At 39.0% G+C, this 27,269-nt stretch overlaps 1 protein-coding gene across 3 annotated transcripts in view; it reads right to left on the bottom strand.

Annotated features, from left to right (window-relative positions):
* Positions 1 to 27,269, bottom strand: part of pvrl2l (PVR cell adhesion molecule related 2 like) — a 327,549-nt gene that overhangs the window by 159,310 nt on the left and 140,970 nt on the right. For all 3 annotated transcript variants that reach the window (XM_008422836.2, XM_008422835.2, XM_008422834.2), the window contains exons 2-6: positions 25,935 to 26,047; positions 19,707 to 19,950; positions 6,675 to 6,968; positions 5,151 to 5,268; positions 4,880 to 5,028 (exon numbers count right to left, since the gene is read on the bottom strand). In XM_008422836.2, the coding sequence (XP_008421058.1) occupies positions 4,880 to 5,028; positions 5,151 to 5,268; positions 6,675 to 6,968; positions 19,707 to 19,950; positions 25,935 to 26,047 (918 nt within the window). The remainder of the gene's footprint in view (positions 1 to 4,879; positions 5,029 to 5,150; positions 5,269 to 6,674; positions 6,969 to 19,706; positions 19,951 to 25,934; positions 26,048 to 27,269) is intronic.

Genomic DNA, 27,269 nt, shown 5'->3' on the forward strand with positions numbered 1-27,269 from the left:
TTGTGATGGCTCCTTGACGGCAGCAGAAATGGCAGACGGCATGAGGCTTCCATCAAACGTATAACAGAATAGAGAGGAACCGCTAACGGGTCGCAGCAGCGTCCGCTACAGATCAACTTTTATTATTTAAAGAAATGTTTTTATGTATTTGTTAAAAGTGTGACCATGTTGTAGCAGTATGGTGTGAAAACATCAATCTCCTCCCTGAGCTGTTCAAGACAATTTGGAAAAACTGACCTTACACTAGCAAAATGCCGTCATTGGCTAAATACGAGGTTTGATAATGTTTCTGAGATTTGGACAAGTGTTATTAAAAGTGTATTCTTATCTAAACTTTTTAAACATTTTAGTTGAGTTATTTCACAAACAACTTTGTTCATCGTGTGCTGAAAAGATGCTTCAGTCTAAGTAATAGTTTAAAAAATCAAAAAGCTTTTCAGGATGCCAGGTCCAAAACAAAAACCCACATAAAGTCACTTCCTGTTGCGACATTCAGCAGCTTTTAGGCGCTAAAGCAACATTTTACTCATTTGCGGCTTCAGCGGCAGCAGATAACCACTCTGACCTTTAAAGCAGCCGAGTGTGTTTGTCCAAGGGTCAATGGTAATGATTTTCTCCCTCATCCGAAGCGTGTCTTCTGTTGAGGTAATTGGCTCGATACATTCATGGAGCCCGACCTCGGAAAAAAGCACCATTCTAAAAACAACGTTGTGTCTCAGAAGTTGAAGCAGCAGAAAGGATGTGAGGTAAAAAGGTTCAACAATTTCTGCTAGCGGTCACTCAGTGCTAGAAATAAGATAGGACACACTTATGATTTCATTCTCAGAGCCTTAATGATGTCTACAATCCATCTGACTCTCAGGGTTTAAGTCGTGTCCTTTCAGTTTTAATAGGGGTCAGTACACTCCTTCCTGGCAGGAACAGAATCATCTGAATTAGTTTGTCTTATTAATTGACATGAAGGAGGCTAACAAAGAGGTTCTGGTTTCCATTAAGGTGTGATTAGCTGGAGGAAAGAGAGTATTTGGAAAGTTCAGATACAGAACATGAGGTTTTAACACCCAAAAAGGAGATTTGGGACAATTTCTGCAAAGAGAGTCTAACTGCGACCGTAAAGCGTAATCCAGCGAAAGCTGCTTGGGATTGAATAAAAGTCGGATGAATTCGGCCCAACGGTCTGATAGCAACAAGTCATCGCTGCCTCCTCAGGGTGTCCAGGACATTTTGGGTTATTTGGGATGAGAGTTTTATTCCAAATGAGACTTTGATGTAATGCTATTCCCTTTTCAGTTCGTTTACTTTCTGCTTTCTTTTTGCAATCACTGATTTACCAAATATGACTCTACATCAGGAGTGTCCAAACTGATCACTTGTGGGATCAAAAAGGTAGTTGTGGGTCAGAAAAATGATATTATTTTTAACATTTATATATATTTTTTTACCTGCCTGGCAAGAAACTAAATGCACAAACAAATAAATAGTGTAATTTCTACAAAAAATGGATCAATTAAACGTTGCAGATTTCCCCTTAAAATGTTTTGCTTTGTTTAGCCACATCAGCTTTAGAGTAAAAGTGTATTAATCTGAAAAACATGAGAGAAAATGAGTTTGTGCTACTTTCCAACTTAGGCAGTTTTTTAGTTCACAGTGAAAATTTCACACCAGTTTTTATTAAAACGCAGATCTGCATCAACTGAAAGGAATCCCAAACTGTACGTTGGACCCCTCTGCTCCATATAATAGGATCATAATTGGATTAATTCTGAACAGAACTGGAATGTATAGAAATAAATTTGGTTGGGGTTTATCAGAATCAGTTGTTATTGTACTGAACTGGACTGCAAAGATGATCATTTACCTCTTTCAGTTTCCAGAACAGGAACCTCAACAGCCTCAACTGTTATTTTCTTCTTTTTCATAACCAGGTGAGTCATTTTTTCCATAAAAGACATGAAAACCCCAGATATTCCACATACACCACTATTCATTTTTCTGTTTCTATAGAAGATTGACAGTAATACTGAATGTTCTGCACCTGAATGCATCACATCAGATATAAAGTGGTTGCTGTGATTGTACCAAGCTAGCAGATGAATGTGGTGATATTTTGACGGTTGCTAAGAAAAGAAAATCTTGCGATTGGTTGTTACGTCAACAAAATAAATACAAAATAGAGAAAATACCAAAGTGCTGCTTCACTCCTCCAGCGTTTCTCTGTGGTGTTTAACTGAGCATAGAAGGAAATAAACAGAAGTTGTCCAAGAAAGCCAACATGAAGGACTGAAGCGTGTGTCACCAACAAGATGCTTCCTTTGAGCATTTAGTGGCTAAACTGTTGGCGTGTCTGAATGAGTCACTCAGCCTCGTGCTGCTGATCCTTTGGAAAGGTGAAATAAATGATGCGTTCTCACTGTGACTCACTACCAGTGGCAGACCGGCCATCTGGACTGCTGGGACTTCTCCTGAGCCAATGATGAATATGAATCAGAATGGTGGGACGGCCAACCATGAAGATCATCACTGCAGCTGGAATTCACCAGCTCAGCCGAAACGAGGAATGTTAACGATGCAGCAGGAACCAGAAACAGGTTTCTGGTTGGTTATTTGAACCAATTACATTCATATCAATCTGGTAAATATAAATACAGCTGAATAAATCAGCACCACATGTAGCAGTGGAGCTATTATTGGTGATGCCTTTTTTTATGTGAAAATATACAAAACCAGGAAAAAAAAATAAGCAAAACAAAATCAAACACTTAAGTGAAAACATCCTGGGTCAGAAAATATTGGTACTGGCAGATTATTCAAATCTGGATATCAGGATCAACTCAAAGGCAAAACCAGGAGATGAGAAAATCCAACAGAAAATAACAACAGCTGCAACATTTATGCACCAAATAAATTCCTAACCTTCAGTTTGATTCTGACCGTTGATGCATTTACACCACTAATGCCATAAGACTAACCAGGTCTGTTTACTTGTACATGAACACAATATCTACAAGTGTTGTGCATCTTTCAGCTGCTAAATAAACATTTAATGTTCGCTCATATTACACAGCAGCAATCAAAGGTCTTCACAGCCTCTAAGCTACTTTAATGAGCTGCTGTGATTCATTATTTCATCTCATTACATGCAATTAAAAGCTACTGTGCAGTTGTCTAGAAGGATGTGAGTTTGATTAATAACAGGTTTATTAATTATTCAGTAGTTATTAAAAATGCCAGTTGTTTTTGCGAAGTGCTACCAGATGCTTTATTTTTCACTTTCTGTTTAAACTTTTAAAAGAAGATGACAGTGAAGAGTTTTCCCCAAACGTGAAGCGAGGGAGGATAAAATAATCTCTTTTATCCACGATGTCTAATGTTACTGCATAATCAACACAGAAAGGCAGTTTACTAGTTAGTGAGCAAAGAAAATCTTTTCAGAAGCGCCTGCATACAGAAACATGCCACAGCGTTGACTTCAGCACAAATCAAGTTATTCTTACTCCAACAGTTCCTTTTATCATCTTCACTCACACAAAGCGTTGGGTCAGCCCACCGCCTCTGGTACTCACCTTCTTTAACAGAGTTCACTTTATACCATCTACTTACTGTAACAGGAGCCATGAAACAGACGACACATTCAGCACAGAGGAGATGAATCACAAAGCTCGGCCTTGATCTCAGACACAAAAAGATGAAAACCGTTTCTGCAAGGCCCTAAAAGTGTTGGGCGAGCCTGTGTATGGACTGAGCGGGGGTTTTACGTGTGTCTGAAAGGGATTTTGTTGAGATGTGCTGGAAGAGGAAAGCATTGACTTGGTGATACTCTGAGTCGGTCACAATGCTGTGCTTCCAGCGAGAACAGGAGCGGCTAAGCCACTTCCGAACCTCCCACACACCCAGCACACCGCCCGGCTGAAAGGGAGCTTTGTTTTCTGCAAAAGAACAATTCAAATCTGCGGCTCAGATTTCCCACGGATTTTCTAAAAGTAGATTCCTCGCTGTCATTTGGTTAAAGAGAATATGTTAGTTTTAATCATGTCTTGTTGTGAAGCTCAATATAGTGATAATCCATCTAATTCCTCTGACAAAGAAAAGGATTTTCACCAGTAGAGAAGCTGTTGAGTGCAACGCTGAAAGCAAATCGAGGAGAAATCAACACAACTTCTGACACCTTCATCATGGAGAGTTTCAGTTTGTGGACGTGTTTGATCAGTTTGTGACAGAAAGTCCCGACCAAGAGCAAAACCAGCCCTGCTTCCAGAACGTCATGAGACAGGAAAGGAAGGAGGAGATGAAAACTTCAGGAAAGTGTTAGTAAATGTATTTGTTGCTGAGGGAAGGTGGGAAAACGGTAAGAAAGAAAAGCAAACCTCTGCAAACTGGCTCACACCAACTTGAACCCTTTGGAAAAATGTAGAAATCCCGAAACAATCCCAACACCGGAGCGTCCACCGCAGGGCCAAGGCAGTGCGATAACGGCCTCCTTCACAGGTAATCACCTCCAGCTGAGTTCTGGCTGCACAGACTCAACTTCAGCACATAGATTTCATTTGAAAAGTTACAAGTATTGGGCCTTATCGTGCAATTTGGCCCTGCTGTGGGGAAATAGCCAATCAAAAGCCTCCGCCGGCCCCAGCTGACAGCGAGCAGCAAACAGATCAGAACCCCCACAGCGATCAGATCAGCTCTGATCCCAGCATGTGAGAGTTTCCAAAAATGAAATCTGCATGCATGTGTGCAGGTGTGTGTGAGTGGTGGGGGAGGGTGGAGGACACGTTGAGCATTCAGACGTTTTTCTGCATCAAGTTGCGCTGCAGAAACCGCAGACGTGCGGTTTGGCGTTTGCGGCGTCTTTGTGTGTTTGGGAGGTTTTGTTCGGACTCACCGATGACGAACGTGGTGAGCGTTTTCCTGCTGGCGCCGTGCTTGTTCTTGACCTCGCAGGTGAAGGTGGTGTTGACGGCGTCGTCCACCTTCCTCACCGTCAGCTTGTTTTGCTCCACCACCACCGTGTCCGGCAGCGAGCCCGAAGCCCTGGAAACGACCAAACAGGAAGACAGGACGGGGTTAACACGAGGACAGAGCCACCCGTCGTCCATCTGCTGCACCTTACAGGTTAATCTGTGCTGTAAAGACGTGGAGTGTGTGCTGCTCACGTTGTCCAGGTGATGGTGGTGGGCTCGGGGTTGGCCGTGGCATGGCAGAACAGAACTGCGTCAGAGCGACCAACATACCAGTTGTGGTCGTAACCGTCGATGGTGACGGTCGGAGGGTCTGGAAGTGAAAGTTGTGCTTAATTACAATAAATAAACGGATCATTTTTGACAGTGCAGTCCTGTTAATTGTTTTACAGACTGATGCGGTTTAACTTTTTTAATATTTTTCACAGTTTTTGTGATGGCTGTGTCTGGCTGCTCCTGGTGTTTTAAGGTTTCCGTTTCATCAGGGGAAAGTTTCTGGGGGAGCGTTAAAGATGGGTGATTTTCAGGGTAAAACTCTCTGTCTTTACTGAAGACTTGCAAGAAGAAAGGCAGTTTTGGAACAAACAAAAGGAAGTTTTGCAGTTTGCCAGTAAACGTGAACACACCATTCCCATGGTAAAGCATGGTGGTGGTAGCATCATGCTGTGGAGATACTTGCAGCAGAAATATATATATACGCTTTAGATCAAAGCACATCCATCTGTTGGTGTGGTTCAGACCTAAATCCATCGGTTTGTGGCGAAACTTGAACATTAATATTCAGACACGTTTTCCGTTTAATTTAATTGAGCAGACAAAAATAAGTCTGTAGATCTGAATACAAATGCATGCCACACTTTAAAATGTTTAATTTAATAATAAAAAACATTGTGTGACATAAAATGCAGATGAAGTACTTGAAGGTTTGTGACTAACTTAATAAATTTCTGGAAAGGTCGAAAGGTGCAAATACTTTTGCACTCTGCTGTTGGGCCATTTTATTTGAAACAACACAATGTTTGTGGTGAAAATCAGGAAGAAATGAGAGAAAATAAGACATGAGTTCATGATGTGTCCACATGTTGCATCACAGCTCCAGTAAAATGGCCTTCAGACAGCTGAGCTCTCCAACCGCAGGTCATAAAACTCTCAATAAGAACAACAACAACTGACGGATGTCCAGCTTTTCTCTAAAAATCTTAAGTGAGGAGAAAATGCGTTAAATCTAAAATCAATCTGAGCTTTGGGACATTCTGCCCTTCATGTTTTTGCAACCATGCATTCTTTATACATGCATGGCTGCATTCTTCTTCCCATGTATTTATGCAGCTCATGTTTATCACACGTCTCACTTATATTTCTGCTGAATCGGCCTTTAACATCCTATTAAAGATGAGCAGGACGTTCAGTGGGAAGCATTTCCTTCCTGTGTTGCTGCATGAAGACATAACTTGTATATGGTTTTGGTTTATGTGCATTCAGTCACTGCTACCAACAGACTGATGGGCAGCTGGAATGTCGGCGTGATTCACTGTGAATGTTTAGATAAAAGAAATAAATAAAAAACTGAACAACATGTCAAGTTTTTACAACTTAAAAGATATTGGAAGTGAATAAAGTGGATTGCTTCATTTCTAATAATGTAATAACTTATTTTCACCCTACATACGACTGATTCAAACTTGTTTTCTGCCTCTGTGTTTGTTTTAGGTAACTTACACTCCACTGAGAGCTTCAGAACCTCGGTCCACGGCCGGTCCTGGGTCTTCTGGTCGACCAGACAGGTCACCTCTCTGCCGTTGTCCTCCGCCGTCGGGACCAGCCTGTACTCGCTCCGAACCGTCACCGTGCCGTCCGGCCCGTTTGTGGAGCTGGTTGAGTGGTTGCCGCCGACCGACGCCAGCCACTTGATGGTGGCGGCCGGTTTCCCGTCCGCCGCCTCGCAGTGGGCCACCATCACCGACTTGCTGCCAGCCTGGACCGTCACGGCTTTGGCCGAGTTCTTGGGCTTGGCTGGCGTCGCAGAAAATGGGAAGAAGGTGGAAGGGGAAGAGAAACCGTGGTGATAAGAACACAGATGGTCCAAAATCCAAAAAAAGAGGCACAGAAGGAAAAAGGTTAAAAAAAAAAAACAGTTTGTGTAAAAGAGTCGAGAAAAGAAGAAAGAAGGAAGAGATGATCAGTTTCATGTGTTTATAATTTCTCTACTTTGCTTTTGCTTTCAGCTTAAATTCACAGAACAAACCAAGGAATATTGCATGATTTTGACTAATACTAAACTGATGTATTGCTATTACAAAAAAACACCAAAGTAAACTGATAACGCTGAATAAAAACACACAAGAAATATCTAAGTTAGAAAACTTTACAAAAAAAACTTACAAAACCTATTAATAAATACAGTAAATATTAAACTTTTATAATCATTTCAGGGCATAAAAGTAGTAAAATACCACCAATGCACCAACAAAGTTTCAATATTATACACAATTATTACAACAGAAAACTATTTTGGAAATTGAATGCCATATTGCAATAACACTTTAAAAAATGCCTCGTTGTACCACCAAATATTTACAGTGTACTCTTCTTTTATTTGGACAAACAAAATGTATTTATTTTCACTGCAGTAACCTAATCTCACAGTGGGGGGTGGGGGGGATCTTGATGGTATTCCTGCTGTTATTCTTTTGCTAATAAATTAAAAAAAAATAATAATAATGCCCTTAACATTTTGAGATCTGAAAGGGCCTCTAAGCAAGATGTATTTGCAATAAAAAAAAGTCTATTAAGAAATGAAACATATTTTAAACCAAAAGATTGTTTAAAAGTGAAGTACAACGACCAAATAGCACCGCTTTGCTGCCAGGGACAAAATAAATGTCCGCTTTCTCACATCAAGTTCAGCTGTCTGCCAGCAGCAAACAGGCTTCACAGTGCTGACCTTCAAGGGAGCACAGGAACACTCCAGAGCCGAAAGGAAAAAACGCTGCTGTTATTTCTGTCAGTCCAGTTTGGGTCTGTTTTCTTTGTGCAAACATGACCTGCTCCTCTAAAAGTGACCTGTTTTTCTGGAAGTGTCACAGTTGAACAAAGAAGACTTTCATCTAAGAAGTAACTCCTCTAGTAAGTTAGTAAAGTCAATTTATAAAGCACAAAAATCACAACCAAAATGCACATAGTGAGAAAAGAAGCATAACAAAGAGTGAAATCATGACATCAGAGCCTGAGAAAACAAAACGGTTCTCAGCTGGTCGTTAGGAATCCTCCAGTCAGAAAAGTAAAGCTGAGGGGCCATTAAGACCCACAGAGTGAAAAGCCTGGTTCACACAGCAAGACCTTTATGCCAATTTCCTGACGATCTTAAAAATGCCCCGATTATCAGGATGGCTCTTAACATAATCTAAAGAGAGATTTCTGCAGGGTGAGGCGTGTTGAGAGAGATCTGGTCCTTTTTGCAATGGACACTGGGATCTCTTCCATCTAAAATCAGGGATATTCAACATGTTGGATCATCTTGACTCGATTTCACAGGGTGTGATTTCCTCCGAGGACGAACAAGAACACGACCTGTTGAATGTGACGGAAACACAGAGGGGAATCCAAAATAAAGACAAAACAAATGCCATGAACTTCTACTGTCCTTTTTCTCTGTTAAAATAGTTCAAACTATCACCGTTGCTTCTTCCCAGTCAGCCATGCTTGTTTACACCGAACTCATGTTGAGTTCTGTGAAATTTGGCATCTGATGTGTGAATGTATGTGTGTGAAATCGGTGTGTGTGTGTGTTGTGCTCTCTGCCATGAGACTGTATTGTATGACAAAGCCTGCAATACCTGGGATTTTTTTTTATTAACATGTGGGGTGTGTCAGGTTTTGAAAATCGACCGACACTTTGAAATTCACCAGGCACAGCATCCAGACCTGAAACTGATGATCTGTCCCGACTGGTAAAAACAGCATTACAGTAATGCAAAAGTGATGACACAAATGTGTGAATAATGTTCTCTAGATATCATATATTTAAAGTTCCTGAGCTAAAACCAGCCACCAGGTGAGAGGATCTCTTTATATTCATGCACACGTCTCTGTATCCTGTTCATATTTGATGCAGATCATATAACAAGTGGCATCTGCAGAGCCTGGTTTCCTTACATGTTGATATAAAATGTGGGCAAATAGTTCCTTCAAATAAGAGGATTTCACTTTGATTAATCAGAGTCATTCAGGTGTGTGGAAGCACATTTCCAACAGGCTGTCTCATCGCTGCAAGAAGAACAGCAACCATCTGGTGTCTCAAACATACAGCTGTGTCGCAATAAATTAGAATATCCTCAAAAAGCAGCTTTTTTATCTCACTCATTTCATTTAAAAACAAAACTCAAACATTTAGAGCATGGAATAGATATATTTAAGCTTAATTAAGGTTAATTTTAATCATTCTTGATGAAAATATTAAAAGTGGAATGTTACGTCAGACCAATAGAAATGATTTTTTGATACAGATGTACGTCCATGTCCTGTACGGTCTGCGCTGACCACTGCGGTGTGACATGGAGCCGATGAGCCTCGGTTCTGCTGAGGCCTTGATGAATAATGACCTTCATCGGCTGTGGCGCCTCGTCTTCCTCTTGACAATCAACCGGTGATGCCATGGTTGCGAGAGCCAGTGTTGGTACTTTTGGCAAAGAGAACCACTGGCAAACAGTAGAAATCTTTTAAACATGTAATTTCTAATCAAATTAAAATTAAAACATCTAATATTTTCCCAGAGTTCATGCTCCTTTTACCTTGTTTCATTATATTTTGAGAGATATCTGGCCTTTCTGTCACAAACAAACTTGTAGTTGAAGGAAACACTTCAGTATATTTATTATTTGTAGTAATGAGGTAATGCCCTCTACATGAACTGGGCATTTATGATGTCTACAACCCTGGATCATTATAAATACACACAGATCAGGTCATGAAAGGCATAAACTTCAGTTTTACTTATAGATGTGAATAAGGCAGCATGTTTCACTAGCAAATTTCACATGGATGCTTGTCTATATAAAAAACTACATGATCATATTTATGGTTAGACATAACATCTTGGTTAAATGACCCCCAGTGTTAATTCAGCAAAATTCTCATTTATTCCCATAATTATTATGATTTCATACATTTTCAAGCTCTGCTTCTCATTAAAGATCATTAAAGCTGTTATTTCCTGTTTACCCATTTTCCACCAAACTTTTTACTTCAACTAAACTTTCCATGATTATACTTGGAAACAGCAGCATCCTTATGCATTATTGTGTGGGTCATAACATGAACACAATATTTCAATCAAATGTTATTTGTATAGCACATTTCAGCAGCAAGGCATTTCAAAGTGCTTTACATAATTAAAATAAAAACAGCATGTGACATTAAATAAAGAGAAAGAGATTTAAAAAAAACCAAAACATTAAAACCCCTTTAGGACTTCAGTTAAACGTCGTTTAACTGGGATTCTAACCCTCAGGGACTTTAGTCAAAAACACCGTTTGACAGGGACTCCAACCTCTAGGTTTTTAGTTGAAACTCCGTCAACTGGGACTCTAAACCCCGTAGAACTTTAAACGTCATTTAACTGGGACGTTTTCCGGGGGGCTTTACATCATTAAAACGTAGAAAAGAAATAAAAAAATGTAAAACATTAAAGACATAAAAACATGGAAGACATCAAAACCGGCACTTTAACCCTAATTTAGCCATAAGCAACTCTAAACAGGTGGGTTTTAAGTTGAGTATTAAAAATATTTTTAGAATTGTTCTGACCCAACATCTGAATTTTGATCTGCTTTAAGCATCAAACAGACGTAAACAGCAGACGTAGACCACTCTGTGTGTAGAAAAGCCATTTGTGAGTTTATGAATTAAATGACCTAAATAAATCACCTTTCCAAATGGTATGCTAATTCAGTGATGTTCACATGTAACTGCAGCGTTGGACCAGTTGCAGATAATCACTAAAAGATTGGTACTCTAAAGGATCTTTGGCTCAGTCACCATGCCTGTCGGCTTCCTGATAAGCAGTTTAAATTGGACGGTTTATTGATGGAGCCGCATCTCATCCAATCCAGAATGAGAAGATAAAACCTTCCTCGTCCCAGTCATTTTCAGTTTTTTTCCTCCATTCTGCTCCGCGCTGCGCTGGTGTTTTGGAAGAGACGGCTGAATTTCCCTCTCTGATGTGAGCTTGTCAATCACCTGCAGCTCTGACTCTGGTCAGACTTCGACATCAGAACCTCGCCTCTGGCTTTGTGCTGCGTGTCATGTATCACTTCTTTGATACCAGCATCAATGACACGTCGAAGCTGCTGCCTGCTGCGCAGATTGGCCCCCCGTTTCATCATGGGGTTGTACATTTTTCAATCTTGTCGAGTTCTTGTATAAAAACTGCCAGAGTCCAGACGTTTGGCTCCACCTCGCTGACTGAAACGTCTGCCGAGGTGACAGGACAGCGAGCCGTCACGGATGGAGAGGAAACATTTCAACCTTGTTCCCCGGAACGGACTTAAAATAAGCCAGAACTGCTATTGTGAGGCTCTTGTCAAGATGAGTGACAGAGCCAAGGTGGAGACGTGTAATTATTGGAGATAATTAAATTCTAGAGTGTGGTAAAGAGAATCAGTGTCAGAAGAACAGGGGAACGGCACCATCTGTCCCATCTATATGCAACTAAGAAATGATTTCAGTTTTTTTAATTTACATTCCCACTACTGCTTGAATTTATTATCAAATATTTTATTATTCCATCTTCTATGTAGGTGACTTCAGAGTTGCTCTGTAATAGAAAAGCACCTGCAGAAATTGTCTCAACATAAAGGTACGGCACTGAGAACACTAATAAAACAGATGAGAAATTGATAGAAACGAGACAAAGCTGTTATTAAATTATGTGACAAATGCAGGGTGAGATGGAAAAATAAAGAAATACGTTTAAAGAGTCACAGAGCAGAAAGGATGAGGAAAAAAAAAAAAAAGAGCGGCTGAATGGGTTTTGATTGATCTGGAGGCTTAAAGACGTCAGGAGAATCTGTCCATGATGTTTTCCGTGACGTTGCATCCAATCGAGCAGCTTCGACTCTTCACCTCAGCCTGAGGTTTTCTATCAGCACAGCAGTTAGCTTAAACAAACAGAGCTCACCGACGGGTGGAAAGCCGGTTATATATTTATTTACACTGTTTTCCCACTACTAGCACTGCAACACATTCAAATAATGACTAAAACCCACACGGGATTTTTGTGATAGCCTGAAAATACACTAAAAAAACAACTACTGATTGTGTAAGTTTATCTTAAACTCAAAAAAATCAATTTGCTGAAAGAAAATATTTACATTGCACTTTACCACTGAGGTTCTTGTACAGAGGCTATGATGCTGCAGACGGTTAATATGACATGATTCATCTAATAAAATGAAATATCTAAAGTAGCATCACTTGACAGGCAATAATTAAATTAAGTTTATTTATATGATGCCAATTCATAACTGTACATTCAGCATAATATAAAGAAATATATAATAAGATCTAAATACACACAATATCAGAGTTAAACAGTCAAGTTCAGCTTATTATGATTATTGGTAAAAATGTAAGAAAGGTAAAGCTACTATTCCAATAATATCTGCCTAATAAATAGAACTAATAATACAGAGTTTAACCAATTATAAGCTTATTCTCAGCCCTGCAAGTAAAATCAGCTTTATATATGTGACAAACTCGTCACTTATTTTGAAATGTTTCTCAAACACAACACATTTAAGGGAAAAAAACTATATATTTTATAATCTTAAGGGGAAAAAAACAAACGTTTCCAGATAATTGGATGTTGTAAATAGTGAACAAAATGAGGATATTGAGGTAGAAGTCCTGACATACTTTTAATACTTCACACCAAAAGGGATTAAAATTGTCAGAGAAGTTTAAGATCGTTTCTTTGCTACTCATGGTAACGTTTAAAATTTCTTCTCCGATGACATCGAGGAAAGATTTTGTCATGTGAAACAAGATTTCAGTAAAACATGTTGAAGTTCAGGCATCGGTTAACTATGAACCCACTGCATAGTTAGTAAATACACAACTATCTATTGCTCAATCATGTGTGGATACTAAACACTTTCATTAGTAGCTAAATAATTAACATTATTAGCACATAATTTATGTTAGAACAGGTCAACTAAGCAGGAAGCGCATCATTAAGTCACAAATACGTATATAAACGTTGATAAAGACATCGGTTTGGTAGAGAAAACAGCCCAACATATTTCCCAGGTAAAGACAACACGGACCTTCGCCCTGATGATAACTCAACCATTTCCTCCCCTGATGCCTCTGGGTTAGTGGGCTGCGCTGGTGTGTGGCTCTTAAAATTGAAACTGATATGTTAGCAAATCAGATTAAAGCAACCCATGAGCCTGGCTTTATGCTAGCTGGTAAATGTGACCCATGCAGTTTCAGCAAAATAAAAAATAATCATGTAGAACAACCGGATCATGTGGGGTTTTAAATAGAAAATCTGATCAGTGCGTGACGCCTGGTAGCGCGCCGCGTCTTCAAGGCAGGTCAAACAAAAGGCTGGGGACACATATTGATGTTTCCTCCCTCTCTCCATTTCTAAACATGGCATCTCTCACCGCTGTGCTGTGATGAAGGGCGGTCAGGTGATTTATTCTGTTATTTTCTACTTTGTTGAATGCATTGTCAAAAATCAATACATGCTTCTAGATCCTGCGAAGGCTTTAGGATCCATGTCTCACCAGCTGCCCGGGTTCAGAAAACTCTGCTCTCAGCCTGACACTCCCCTGCACACATTTACACAGGTTGTCATGAAAACATCTGTTTGCGTCTGAACTCCATGTCAACGTATAACAACACATGAATATTCAACATGAGAATCTTTTATCCTGTAATCATTATAACGTTTTGACAACTCATTACTGGCCTCTGGAAATGTTACCAGACAATAACTTTGGCCTGAGATTAATTTAGATTGCCTCTATGAACCATCCAATCGTCTAAAAGGCATTAATTAGAAATAATTCTTACCATCATTGACATGCAAGGAGAAAAAAAAGCCACACGGATATTAGAAGCATCTAAAGTTTCCACATTTAAAGGCTATTTATGCTCAATTTAAGATTCCTTTCATGAGCATAAGCTTTCAATCATGTGGTAATTTTACATCTGCAGATGTAATAAACAAAACAAGATGAATGTTACTATTGTAGTTTTAACCTGCTGGTGCGTTCTGATTCTGACTTTTAATTTGAAAATCTAAAGAAAAAATGAAAAGAAAAAAAAGAAGACTGCACGGCGGGACAGCTGGTAGAAAAGAAGGTCCTGGGTTTGAACTCTGACCTACTTTAGTCTCCACTGAGTTTACATATTCTCCCTGTGCATGTCCGGGTCTCTCCAGGTACTCCGACTTCCTCCCACTTTACAAAAACATGACTGCTTTGGGTCTTGTTTGAGTTAATGTATCAGAAAAAGTTTAGCCTTTAATAAACGTTTCCTCTTGGGGGAACCAAAGATGTTTCCAGGTATATGTAACGTCGTTCCTGTAAGTTCTGGCTCTTTACCCATTTTGAATGCACTGCAGTTTGACCGGGACGATCCTGAAGGTTTTCAGTCGTTTCGTGACTTTCTTGTTGGAGAAGACATGACTGGGCACAAATTCGTTCCAACAGCAAGCTTAAAATTGGACTAAAAGAGAATTATGTGACTGACAAGAAGTGAAATGGGTCTAAATGTGCAAATATAAACATATCAGCAAAATCTCATGACTGCTACAGCTTTACAGTGTGTCGAACGTCCAACAGTCACTGCAATATCATTGTGTGCAAAATCACGATCGCAAAGGACCGAATGCAAGACTTTAATGGATGCAACATTTGATGTCCTATCCATTCACTGTCTCCCTATTGATAATATATTTAGCGAGTTGAGTGGGATTTATTTAACGACTCGGTCTTGTTTGGTGAAGTGGTCTAGTCGTAATAACTTGGTTAATTGTCAAACTTGCTCAAGTCCTGATCACTTCCTCTCAGTGCTCATAATGTTATGCCTCATCGGCGTCCAGAACCTCTTATGCATTATGAGTTTGCTCAGATTGTGATTTTATGTGCAACTATAACTAACAGCTTCTGTTTTCAGGGGAACGTTTGTCACACCAAAAAAAAAATACCTTCAGCCACTACAGCTTTATAAGAAGTTCAACCAGCAAGCCAAATAAATAAATCACAACAGGATAGATTCTGCAAGAATTTAGCAGGAAAAAACACCATTTATTTCCCCTCAGTGAAGTCAGATCCACTCCATTCACCTGAATGTACATTAACACCCTCGTCTGAAACAGCAGCTGCATGAACGCACATATACCAGACCGCTAATGTACTGCACTCGCCCTCACCTGCAATCATATTTCTGTCTTGCTGGCTTCGCTAAATTCAATAAGATGCAATATATTTGGCTGCCACTTATTACGTGTGGTCCCCATCCAAGATGATATGCCATCAATCACTGCCACGCCAGACATTTTTTTAAATTCACACTCCAACAAGAGCTAACAAGATTGGCTGGCTGTGCTGCTCTAACCAATAAGTGCTGTTAGGATTATGTATTCATACTAAAATAAGTCATGATACAATCGGGGAGCCCGTGGTTCAATATCCAATACAACGTAATATGATTGGCTTCCAGCAGCCGTGGGGTCTAATGTGATTGGCTCATATGGATTGCATTTCCAAGAAGATAGAATACGACTGTTCTCCAGTGACTTCGAGGTATTCAGTTTGCCAAATGCTTTCAGTCGGGCCAGGTTCAGTCTCAGGGAGTTTGGCACCGCCTCAGATCCACACAAAAAGACAACCGAGCTTTCCAGCAGGTATTTCCCAGTCTGGCTCCACTTCGTGCCAAGAGAAGCAGCAGTTGGGAGGCTTAGCCCAGATCCTTCTCTGCATAAGCCAGGAAATATCTCCATATTCCTTTTACAGAACCACAACAAAAAAATGCATCTTCTGTGTCATGCTATCTCTGGGACGGATAGCCCTACGACCTGCTGACCCTCTGAATATGACGTAATGCTCTTCAGAAAATGGCCAACTGCTCCATGACAGACGTCAAAACAACTTCAACGCTCCTGTAAAGCTGGTCAAAATACAGACAGCTGCCAACATAATATCACTTCTATTTATTTGATTTCACTTTAAAAATGGTGGATGCTGCACAAACAGACAAGGATGTGAACCAAACGTGTCACTTTACCTTAAACCTTTAATGAGGAAAGAAGACGGTGAAGCGTCAGAGAACACTTTGACAAGGTAACAAAATTAATGTTCATTTTTATCAGTAAGCAAAAATAGTCTGATGCAATTAAATGTGTCATTACAGAGAAGCTATGGGTCTAATTATTAGTAGCCCTGCAGAAAATGAATCAAAATTTGTGGGAAGGGCTGAAAAAGCACAAATCTGATCCGGTTACAGCGGTTCTGTTAGGAGCAATGGGTCAAACTTAAAGGATATCCAAAACATGTGGCCCAATTCATTCGGTTTACAAACCAAATACAGAACAAAATTATGTCAAATTCTGAAGTGCAATAAAGGTTTCTTATAAAACCATAATTATTCTGGAATTTAGCCCCAAGAAATTATTTTTGCTAATCCGAGATGACAAAATTCAGGAAATGCTTAGTCTGATTTATATCATAAACTGAGTGAAAAAATATATTAGATGTTTGTGCAGGAGACAAAATATCCTTGAGTTTAATATGAAAAACAGGTAATAATTTATTCACAGCCCCCATTTGAAACAATCTTCTCGTCTGCCTCTTTACAATAGAAAAACAGCCTTTTGACCGTTCAGTGACAGAAATGACTAATAATATGTTCTCTTGAAAAATAAACCAACAAAACAGAAAACAAGGATTCAAAATCCCATCTCTCCCTGAAGAATGAGTGATGAATAAAAGCATCAGGCATCTAGAGAATATTAAACTCCTCTGTCTATTCAGCCCAGGGTCTATTATGTTAGAGCGTTTGTTTCTGCAGAGTGCTGAATGTAGGAGGCTCTTGTTCTTCCAGGACTAATTTTTAATGTGTGCATGCAGCACTTCAGGGAAACAACAAAATGAACAGTTTGTTATTTAAGCACGAAGCCTTCTAAGTTTATTTTATTATTATTATTTTGGAGATGAAAAAACTCCGGCATCATTCTCTTTTTGACAAGGCAAATGGATAAATAGTAGAAGCCGTCTAAGATTGCAAAAAGAATGTGTCGCCTTTTAACACCCACTCAGTTTAAACCACAAAGACTCCAGCCTCAGTGGCATTTTTCTACTACTCCCATTATTGGCTTTAAGTGTTTGCTGCTTTGCAGTCTGCTGAGATCTGACAATGCAGAGGGTAAGAGCGAACACTGAACAAGCACTTGGCATCTTAGACTTTGCTCCTCAACACATATTGTTCACTTTAAGTATTCAAATAAGCTACATTTGCTTTCAAGAATTTAATTTTTAAGGCACTGAAGGTTTTGAAATTGTGCAAATTAAAAAAACCCTCAGATTTTCAGTCTTTAAACTATCTATCCTCTCTACCATTGGTACCAGGTCACAGTTGTTCCCTCTACTATAATGGAACTTGTCTGTTGTGTCCCTGAACCGTCCTGTTAGCTATAAACCGTTGGACGTCTGGTGCCATTTTGTCCTTCTTCCCAGTTCTAGCAGGAGTTCCTGCTCTGCTGCTTTGTGCTCATCATTAATCTCTCCTGTTAGGTTTCTGTCCTGGTTCCTGTCATGTTGGAGCAGAAACTTGCTTCCTGTTAGAGTGTTATACACATAATCAGGAAGGGGGACTGAATCCAACTTCTCATCACTTTCTAAGGAAGACTTTTTTTTTATTATTATTATTATTATTATTATTATTATTATTATTATTATTATTATTATTATTATTATTATTAAATGAATAAGGTAATTTAATTACACTTGTATTAAAAATCCAAACAAAATAAATATTGGTTTTGGCAATCAAACTGTAGCACTTTAGTTTCAGAAACACAAATTAACCATCAACCAACTTCCATTTATTCATATTAGTTATACATTAATTGTCAATGAGTCATTATTACATTTTGTTTATTACGGCAACTGACAATACTACAGCTAATTATGGATTATGATCTATTAAAGGTAAATAAAAAGATTGCTGCATATTAAATTTGATCTTAAACTCTGTTAATGTGTGGATTAAGAGGTAATAAAACAAGTTTTCCTACCTTAACAGAACCTACGAAAAGTTTCTGTTCTCATTCAACAAACACCAAACGACAGCGTCAGCAGCAACACTCAGGTCATTCTTTAGGAGTCAGAATATGTTCCCATGTCTAAAGTGAAAAATAGTTATGGCTAGTTGTTTAGTAGATGTGCATTAGTGAATAAAAACTTCCCATATATAAAGCCCAGACTTCTTTACGTTTTGTAGAGTCATTTTAAACACAAAGCATTTGCAACTGACTGGACAAATTAGCCAATTTAAAAATACAAGCATGGTGGTGGTTTACTTTCAAGATGGCGTCACATTAGGGTCCTGGGTGGAGCATCATGGGAAGCAGTGGCATTGTATCCATTGTCACTGTAATTTACTGCCTTAATTGTTTGGACCGCGGCAGAAGGTTCTGCAGCTAACATCCTGGTGCCAGATACTCCAGGACACCTTCGGGGGTCCACAGGCTTCCACGTCTCAACAGGTTTGGGCCGTTTTTGGCAGCAGAACGGCGACCGAAGCAACATTAGGCAGGTGGCCATAATGTTACGCCTGATTGGTGGATGAAATGCAGTAAAGGCAGCTCCCAGCGTGTATGTGTTGGGATGAAAAAATTTCACCGTGCCAGAACATCTATTGCTTTTTTTTATCTTTAATTATTTGGTTTGCTGTCATATTTGGGTTTTAAAGTAGAAAAGAGGTTCATAAAAAATTATGTTTTATTTTTAATCTTTGTTCTCTTCCTTTAAAAAGAGAGCTTGCATCTCTGTGTAATAGAAAAGGCTACAGAAACATTTATTTCCTCCATGCTGCAAGTTGTAATTTTTAACAGACTGCACCAAATACAGAAGGAATACATGCGTATGCTGCAGTCAAAAACTAATTACAGAACATCCATTTTAAATATCTGGGCAGGAGGAAGACAAAATGCTGGTGAAGCTAATCTATGCAGTCTTCAGATAACACGTATAAGTGATACAGTAGGAAGTTCTGTAATAAAACACCTGCAGGTCATCTCATCTTCCAAATTACCCTCTGATCACATCAGATCAACACATTTACCCAAATTACCTGAGTCTTCCTTCACAGTCTGAAAGCGAGTTGGAGAAACCCCAGGAGTCAAATCAAGAGTATTTCCAGGAAATCCTTCTTATATTTTATGCAGCATGTTATCAGGATAAACCCAGAGACAATTTGGCAGTGCTTTAACTTTAGCCTTCTAAGACTTCAGGTCCGTTGGGAACCGTTTTGTTTTAAAACGCAGAGATAATCAGACGGCGGAGAGGAAAGATGAACAGTAAGAGGAGTTTTTCAAAGCCTCTCTAAAGCTCCGCTGACAGAAAGTGCAAGTCCTGTGGAGGATTTTGGTGTTTTAATCATTCACATGTGGGCCTGACATATATTTATCCATAAATGAACGACACAAACAGCTGTTTGTGGTCTGGTGTGCGTACTCACCGAGCATTATGAGCGTGGTGGTTCCCTGCTCGTTTCCAGACGGGTACGTAGCGTACTCGCAGGTGTACCGTCCGGCATCGGACATGCGCAGGTCTTTAATCCTTATGGACGGGATCCTCAGGTTGTTTTGGAGAAAAATAACTCGATCCCTAAAGGCCACGTTGGGAAAACTCTGCCCATAGGTGGGGTGGTACACGGCAATGTTGTCCCTCTGGCCATCGACAGGTTCCCATATCCACGATACCTGGGAGAGCAGAGTGTTTTAACAAACACTGGAACATTAATGAGCTAATTTAAGGCAATGGAGTGAGAATAAAAGTATGCAAAATACACAGCAGTTAAAAAAAACCTGCTGTGCGATGGAAAAACCCAGTTTTATAACTTATATTTGTTTTACATAATTAAACATGAATAAATAAAAAATGCCAAAAGGCCTTTTTGGGTTTGTTTGGAGAACAAGGACAACAACTGAATCACATTTAAAACATTTTATTTAGTGACTAAATTGAATTTTATAGACCAATTACCCAGCTAAACAGATTTATAGCAACCTTGATTAAAAATATTGCAAAATGAAAATGTTACATTAATAAGAAATGTAAATGGAAGACATTATTGCTTTAAAAAAAAAGAAGAAGACTCATCATCAACCACCTCTGCTGCTAAATTAACATTTTGCCATTTTATGGTTTATTATTACAGTTTTAACTACATTAATTGTTATTTTGATGCAGAGGAGGTTTCAGAGCGTGGACAGCTGACGTCAGAGAATCCAATGACATGTTTACATGTGTAGGAGGTGGAGAGTAAAAGGCTCTTAGCTGCTACTTTATAATCATCAAGTGGCTTCGCTTAAAGCGACACATTTCCCACTAAAACACACTGAATGGCTTACTTATCCAGTCAGCTGGACATATAATCAGAAAGACTTACCAAACCTGCCGTTCCTTCACTTTCTGCACCACGATACAGAACAGAAAGGCTACATGGATTCATGGAGATGAAATGGGAACATTTACAACAGCTAGATTTGAAATAGTGTGTGCAAACATTAAACAGGACACAGCAAAGAGTGGTGCTGCATTTTTCAAGAGCTTTGAACTTAATGACTTCAGGACAAACTTTAGCTTCTTCAAGCGGAAATGACAAGTGACCCTTATAGGTAAGCGCTTGGTGACTGCTGTGTTTCAATGTCTCTGTGTGTTTTCACATGAGGGCAAAGTTCAAGCTACAGTAAATAAAAATCTCTGTAAATAAATAAATTGAGTCCTCAGAGAGGCATCGTTGAAAATGTATACTTCTGCTTCAAATATCAGAAGTCGAGGCTCAAGTCAGAATTATTTAACGTTAATGCAGCCACCTCATAAATAACTTCTAACTTCAAATCTCAGTTCAGTACAGCAGCAAATAGAAGTTCAGGTGCTTTTAAAATATGAAGGTGAAACTGAACTGAAGCATTCAGACAGAATTAGGACTTGTGGAAGGTGACAGCAAGTTTTAATGGGCTAATTCTTACAGAAATCTGAGAAGTAAAACATGGAAATATTGGAATTAAAGATCTGACCTCATTTGTGAGAAAGACAAAAGTAAGGAATGAGTTATTCTAATATTAGCTCACCATCTCTCTGTTTTAGCATAATGTATAAGACTAGATCCAGAGTCTGCGACTCCAACCCTCAAGTTTGACTCTCCTGCAACTTTTGGATGTGTCCTGCTCCAACACACCTCAATCAAATGGCTGAATTACATTATTTCCATGTCAGCAGGTTTTTCTAAGGCCTGGTCATTAATTATTCGTTTGATTCAGGTGTGTGGAAGCAGAGAGGAAAAGTTGCGGGACAGTGGCACTCGAGGACTGGAATTGCATTTATTGGCTGGAATAGGCCTAATAAGTCTCCACACAAAACATCTGGATTGTTTGCTCTCCATGACAACCTTCAATCATCCGTCAGCTGCTTGGATTCTTCCAAATGGGACTTTAAGGATCCCATTTGGATTATTCTATATAGAACAATCCAACTTGGTGAAAGCAGCAGATTTTCCATCCATATAAACTTTGAATCTGATAAAAGAACTGTAATGACGGCGTGTTCAGGACTTTCACACCAAGAACCTGACATGTTTTCACTGACATCTTCTTCTAAACGTTGGATGGATGCATCTTATAGCTTTACTGATTCTTTTTTAGATTACTATTCCTGCCACATATCCTCCACAGTCAGTTCATTGCAGTACAACTACAGAAATTTTAGGTTTTTTTTTTTTTAAAGAAATGACTTAAATAGATTCATTTTTGATGACATTCAAGTTACTGAGATGCACCAAAATCAGCCAAAGTGGTAAAAAAGAACAAAGAAACACTTTGGGTAAGGGCCCATAAATCTTTTACGGGACTGAATGAAAGATTTGCTTTACTTACAGATTCTCTCTCAAGGACCATTATAAGCTTTTCTTTGAGAGATTTCTGATTGTGACAAATATCGATATCTGCAGAGACTCTGCCCTGAGGGAGAACACTGTGATGCTTTCCCACATTGATTTCATTTTTCTCTGCTGTTTTCAAAGAGACAGCCGAATATTGGCTAAAGTGGGAGTCCAGGAAGGAGAGGGAATACAGCTCATCAATACACATTTAGCAAACATCTAAACGAATGACATCTGAGGGGGAAAATAACGGCGAAACAGAGGGGGATACAGACAGGGATGCAGACTCTACGCCACATATCATCTCAAATTAGGAGATGAGACTCCCTGTTCAGTTGTTGATTGCAGCGAAAATAAAACACAGGACTAATGAATCCATGTGCAATTTCAGATTTTGTATATGTGAGCAAATTACCTATTGATTCCAACCAGCAGCCTGAGGGCAGCAGATCCCTGAAGATCCAACTGAACTAGCAAACAGCTCATTTATGCGGGGGGTTTATGTATTCTATGAAACGTACTGGAAATGGGCAGGAAGTGAATGAAAACCATCACAACTCCTGCAGAATTAATTAGTTTGCTTTGTTTACCCCTACACAGCTGCATGTTTAATATCTGATGGTTGGGTGAAGTTAATGTCAGTTTTTATAATACGGCATTCCTCTGGCTAATTGTAAAAACCGTAATGGAAACATGTTTTTACATCACACCAGAGCTTTTTGTATGTACTGGTCTTCTTGGACAATACGCGTTACTGTGTGAGCAGAATTATCCACATATCATATTAATTCATTTCTAATTTTAAATAAACACTGCAATTGTGAAATTCTTACCATTTCACAACATTAGCAGGATAACAAAAAGTTTTGCACACATTTGAAATGGAGAAAACTTGATATAACCACCTGGGCTCCTCGGATAGAAAACAGTTTACTACTTAGCTTTGAACATTGTGCACCGAGTACAGACTAATTCACAGTTCAGCATTTGTGGAAATTCGTGCAGAAAATAAACTTTAATTTACTTGCATGTTTTGTTTTTTTTGTAGAGCATATCTAAAATATTCTAAGTAAAATACAGCTGGGAAATTGCAGGCATTTCTGATCTCTAGCTCCTGTAAATAATGGTCCACTGTAACTACAATATTGAGAATATACTGAAATGAACTTCAATGTAGGATTGGACATATTTAAATACATATTTTTGGATATAAATCTGTTTCATAGAAAGAGCCTTTAGATTAATTCTAATCTAAATTAAAATAAACTTTGGAAATGAGAGGATTGTGTATGTAATTTCATAATGATCTTACATTGGATGTTTTTATGCAAATCCATTAAACTCTGTGATGTTTAAGGTTTAAATTTGTGATGCAAGGCAGACGTATATAATGCCAAGTTATTTCCAGAACTTCATGTAATCAGTGATGTTTCTGTACGTGATAACAGAGCCTGCCAATGGCCTAATATAAAGTTTGTAAAACAGGATTTGTTGACCAAAGCAATTATTTAGTTGACCTGTGGAACAGACTCAGACGTGTCGGGTCGCTTTGCTGTCCGTAGCACAGAGCAGCTGTTTGTTTTAGCAGCAGGGGTGGATGCATGCACAGACTCACTCAGCAGAAAGAGGACGCCTGAACAAAACACCAACTAGTGGCACCTTTCCATGGAGGTGTGGGCGTGTTTATTTATGCTGCAGAACAGAAGCTCTGCAGAGCATCTGCTAGATTACATTTATTTCCCTATGATTTTTTTTTAAATTCTGTAACATCAATGCCAAAGGCTGCGGTTTTTCTTCTCATTTCTTGTCTGCAGCTCATTAGAACATTGCTGCAGAGATGAATCTGTTACATAGGCAGAAAGTTGAGTAAACGCAAGGCTCTTTGTTTTTCTTCCCACATATAGTTGGTAGGTTGATACTCCTGGTTCTCCCTGCATTTCTGTTGTTTTTCTGTCCAACTTTTCAAATGGTTAGAGGCACCGCCCATACAGAGGCTGGTACTGGTTCTGCTGGAGTCAGAAAATCTGACTTTGAAAATCTTAGATGTCATCATCATTTTCAAACTGAATGTGACTTTGTGTGATTTGCTGTTAGATTAAATTGGACTGAACTGTCTACAGTATGAATAAATGCTACCAAGTATTTTTAGTTTAGTTTCTAGTAAAAATATCTTAGTACACTTGAAATAAGACAAAACTTGCAAGTAACTTTTTAGGAACTTGTTCCAAGTTAATTTCTTATTAATTTTTGGGGAAAAACAAAAGGACTAGTTTCACTTATTTCACTTGTAACATGGGAACATGTTTTGTTATTAGTGAAAAAATCTATCAGTGGAACAAGTCCTCCATCACTATGAAGAATTATTAACCTAAAAAAGCTCCTATTTCTTGTGGAAAGATACTTGTAAGTTAGCTCACTTTAAATAGGGAAAAATAAAGTTATTTGCACTAAAAACTAGACCAAAAAATACTTATGATTCTGTTTTTGCAGTGTGTCAAAAGAGATTATTTGTACTATGCTGATAAAGTAAATAACTTAATCGAAACAAAGCGAATTTACAAATCTTGACTAATTTGACATTATTTTTCCAAAGTCGCAACTCTGAATCACTGATTTGCTGAGTGATTCAGCAAATCAAACATCCAGAAACACAAAGCACTGGATGCAGTGGAGCTCTGGATTCTAGATCAGCGAAGATGGGCTCTCTGGAGTGATGACTCACACCTTTCCGTTTGGTAATCCAAAGCATAAGTCTGGTTTAAATTATCTTGGCTCTACACAGAGAGACATTCTGAACAATTTCAAGCTTCCAATTGTCCTTCCTGTTCCAACATCACTGTGCACCGGCACAGAACGTAAAGAGCAAGCAAGACTGATGTGAAAGATTCTTGAGAGGCAGAGAGTCCAGAAAGAAAACCTTTGGGATGAAAAAGAACAAACTACAAGCCAGATCTTCTCGTCCAACATCAGTGTCTGATTACAAAAGGTGTGAAAAAGTTGCCACGTATTTACAAAAACAGACTCAACCTTTTGGAAGACATTCATAGGAGAGTTGAACCTGCATTAAAGCTGGGCTGTCATTAAAGGCAAGGGAGTTAAAAATGTCAGTCTGGTGTTTGTCCATTTTCTTGTATTATTGAAATTCTCTGTTTTAAATTCAAACATTTTAAATCAAATCTTTAAAAATTATGCTATCCCAGAAAGATCAGAGGTTTGTACCAAAGAATCATGTTTAATATGTGGAAATCGTTAAAACAAATCAATGTTCAGAAAAGTCTTGCTTAATTGTAGCTGATGCTCTGATACTTTGGGGAAAAGACTGCAGAATGCAAATTATGATTAATAACACAACTACTTACATGTTAAATAGCAATAAAATACAAAATAAAATAGAGTATTTTTGGAAATAATTAAGAGAAAAGCTTAGATTCACAGAAAAAATGCTTTGTGTTGATGTTGCTGTAAAAAGGGATCCATCAGTATGTTTTCCACTCATCCTCTGGAGCTTCATCCCCCCACCCATCTGTTGATGGAGCTTCTTAGAGCCAGCTTTTATCCTGCTGTGGAGGCTGCTCAGGTTTCCACAAAAATCTGCTCTTTACCTCTATAAAAAGAAACTCTTTTCAACAGAAAGTCGATCTCCTTTCAGAAAAACATGTTTATTGTTGATTCTTTGAACGTTTTTGGGAGATGGAGGAATCTTAGCCCCAAAATAATGCAGTGCCCCCTTCTTCTAACCTTTAGAAAGTCATCAAAGCCAAAGCATTCAAAGCTAATCAAAACAGTGTTGGTTTTTGTGCCAACCTGTGTGAGCTTGGTTAAACTCCCTCCATCGACGAATTCACAGCGCAGATCGACGGATTCTGTGGGATACGCCTCCAACTCTTCCTCCACTCGCACTTTCTGAGCAACGACACCTGCAGCAAAAGAAAAGGGAAAATCAGGATTCGCAAAATTCCTCTAAACTCAATTTTTTACCATTTGAAAATGACTAGCAGAGCACAAACATAGCATACGTCTGGAGCTATAACTTAATTAGAGATAAAAATGTTTGGTAACAAGCCTCGGGGAGCATCTCAGACAGTTTTTTTCATCTCAACTCCTGCTTATTACAGTAAAAATCACCCACAGGGGGCTGGCGCTAGGAGGCGAGCCTCCAGGAACGCCACGCCGCTTGGGAATGTTCTGCTTTTGATGGAAAAGCAAAATCAGCTTATAACCCCAAGCAGGAAAAGTTCTGCTGAGCAGCACCGGTCAAACGGACCTACGTAGCTCCACCGAGAACAAACAGGGAAGTCGTCCTCCTTGAACTTAAAGAGAGCAGCAAGACAAGAAGTCAAGCAGCGTCTCAGAGCTCGGCAGGATCTGGTTTTAATGAGCAAGTTTAGAAAAAAGGTTAAAAATGTATCACTTGTGCTTAAATTTGAGCAGAAACATCATCAAAACCTGAAAACTGGAGAGAAACGATTCCCTTGATTAACATGCAGCTCCGTTGTGTGACTGAAGGAAAAGTTCCAGATCATGACGGATCTCCAGAGGAATCTTCTATCAGAAACATTCAGATTACAGTTTGTTTTGTTTTTTTGTCAGAAAATCAAACTTCGTCCCACTTTTCAAATCTTTGGACTTTGGAGATGCATATTCTTTTCTCTAAGCTCTTCTCTTGCAGATGTTATCTTCTGGTTATTGGGCTTCAGAATCGAGAAATGTGGGTCAATCTGCATATGTCTTCCTCGACTAGGCCATCTTTTGCTTTACAGCAGGAATGTTTATTCCAACCTCCTGATCTAAAATAGCTGTCCATGGATAGATCCTTGCCAGTCTCTCTCTTCCATCAGGGATGTTTCGATCCAGTATTGATATCGGAAATTGGTCCGATATACACCTAAATCTATTGGATTTGATCGGACTTTATCTGAAATGTACGACAGAAGCAAGCCGACAGCTTCTCGCACACTAAATAGTCCGCCCCAGCATATTTATCCATCAGCGCATGCGCAGGTCAGGTGACAACAACAACAGTGTTTGCTAAACAAAACCAGTGTCGATACAGTGGCAGTACTTATCGCTAAAAACCGAAAAAGATGTTAGAGGACTGGAATTGCATCTATTGTAAAACTTGTCAAGTCTACAGGTATA

This window comes from Poecilia reticulata, linkage group LG11 (assembly GCF_000633615.1).
Source record: "Poecilia reticulata strain Guanapo linkage group LG11, Guppy_female_1.0+MT, whole genome shotgun sequence".
Classification (NCBI taxonomy): Eukaryota; Metazoa; Chordata; class Actinopteri; order Cyprinodontiformes; family Poeciliidae; genus Poecilia; species Poecilia reticulata.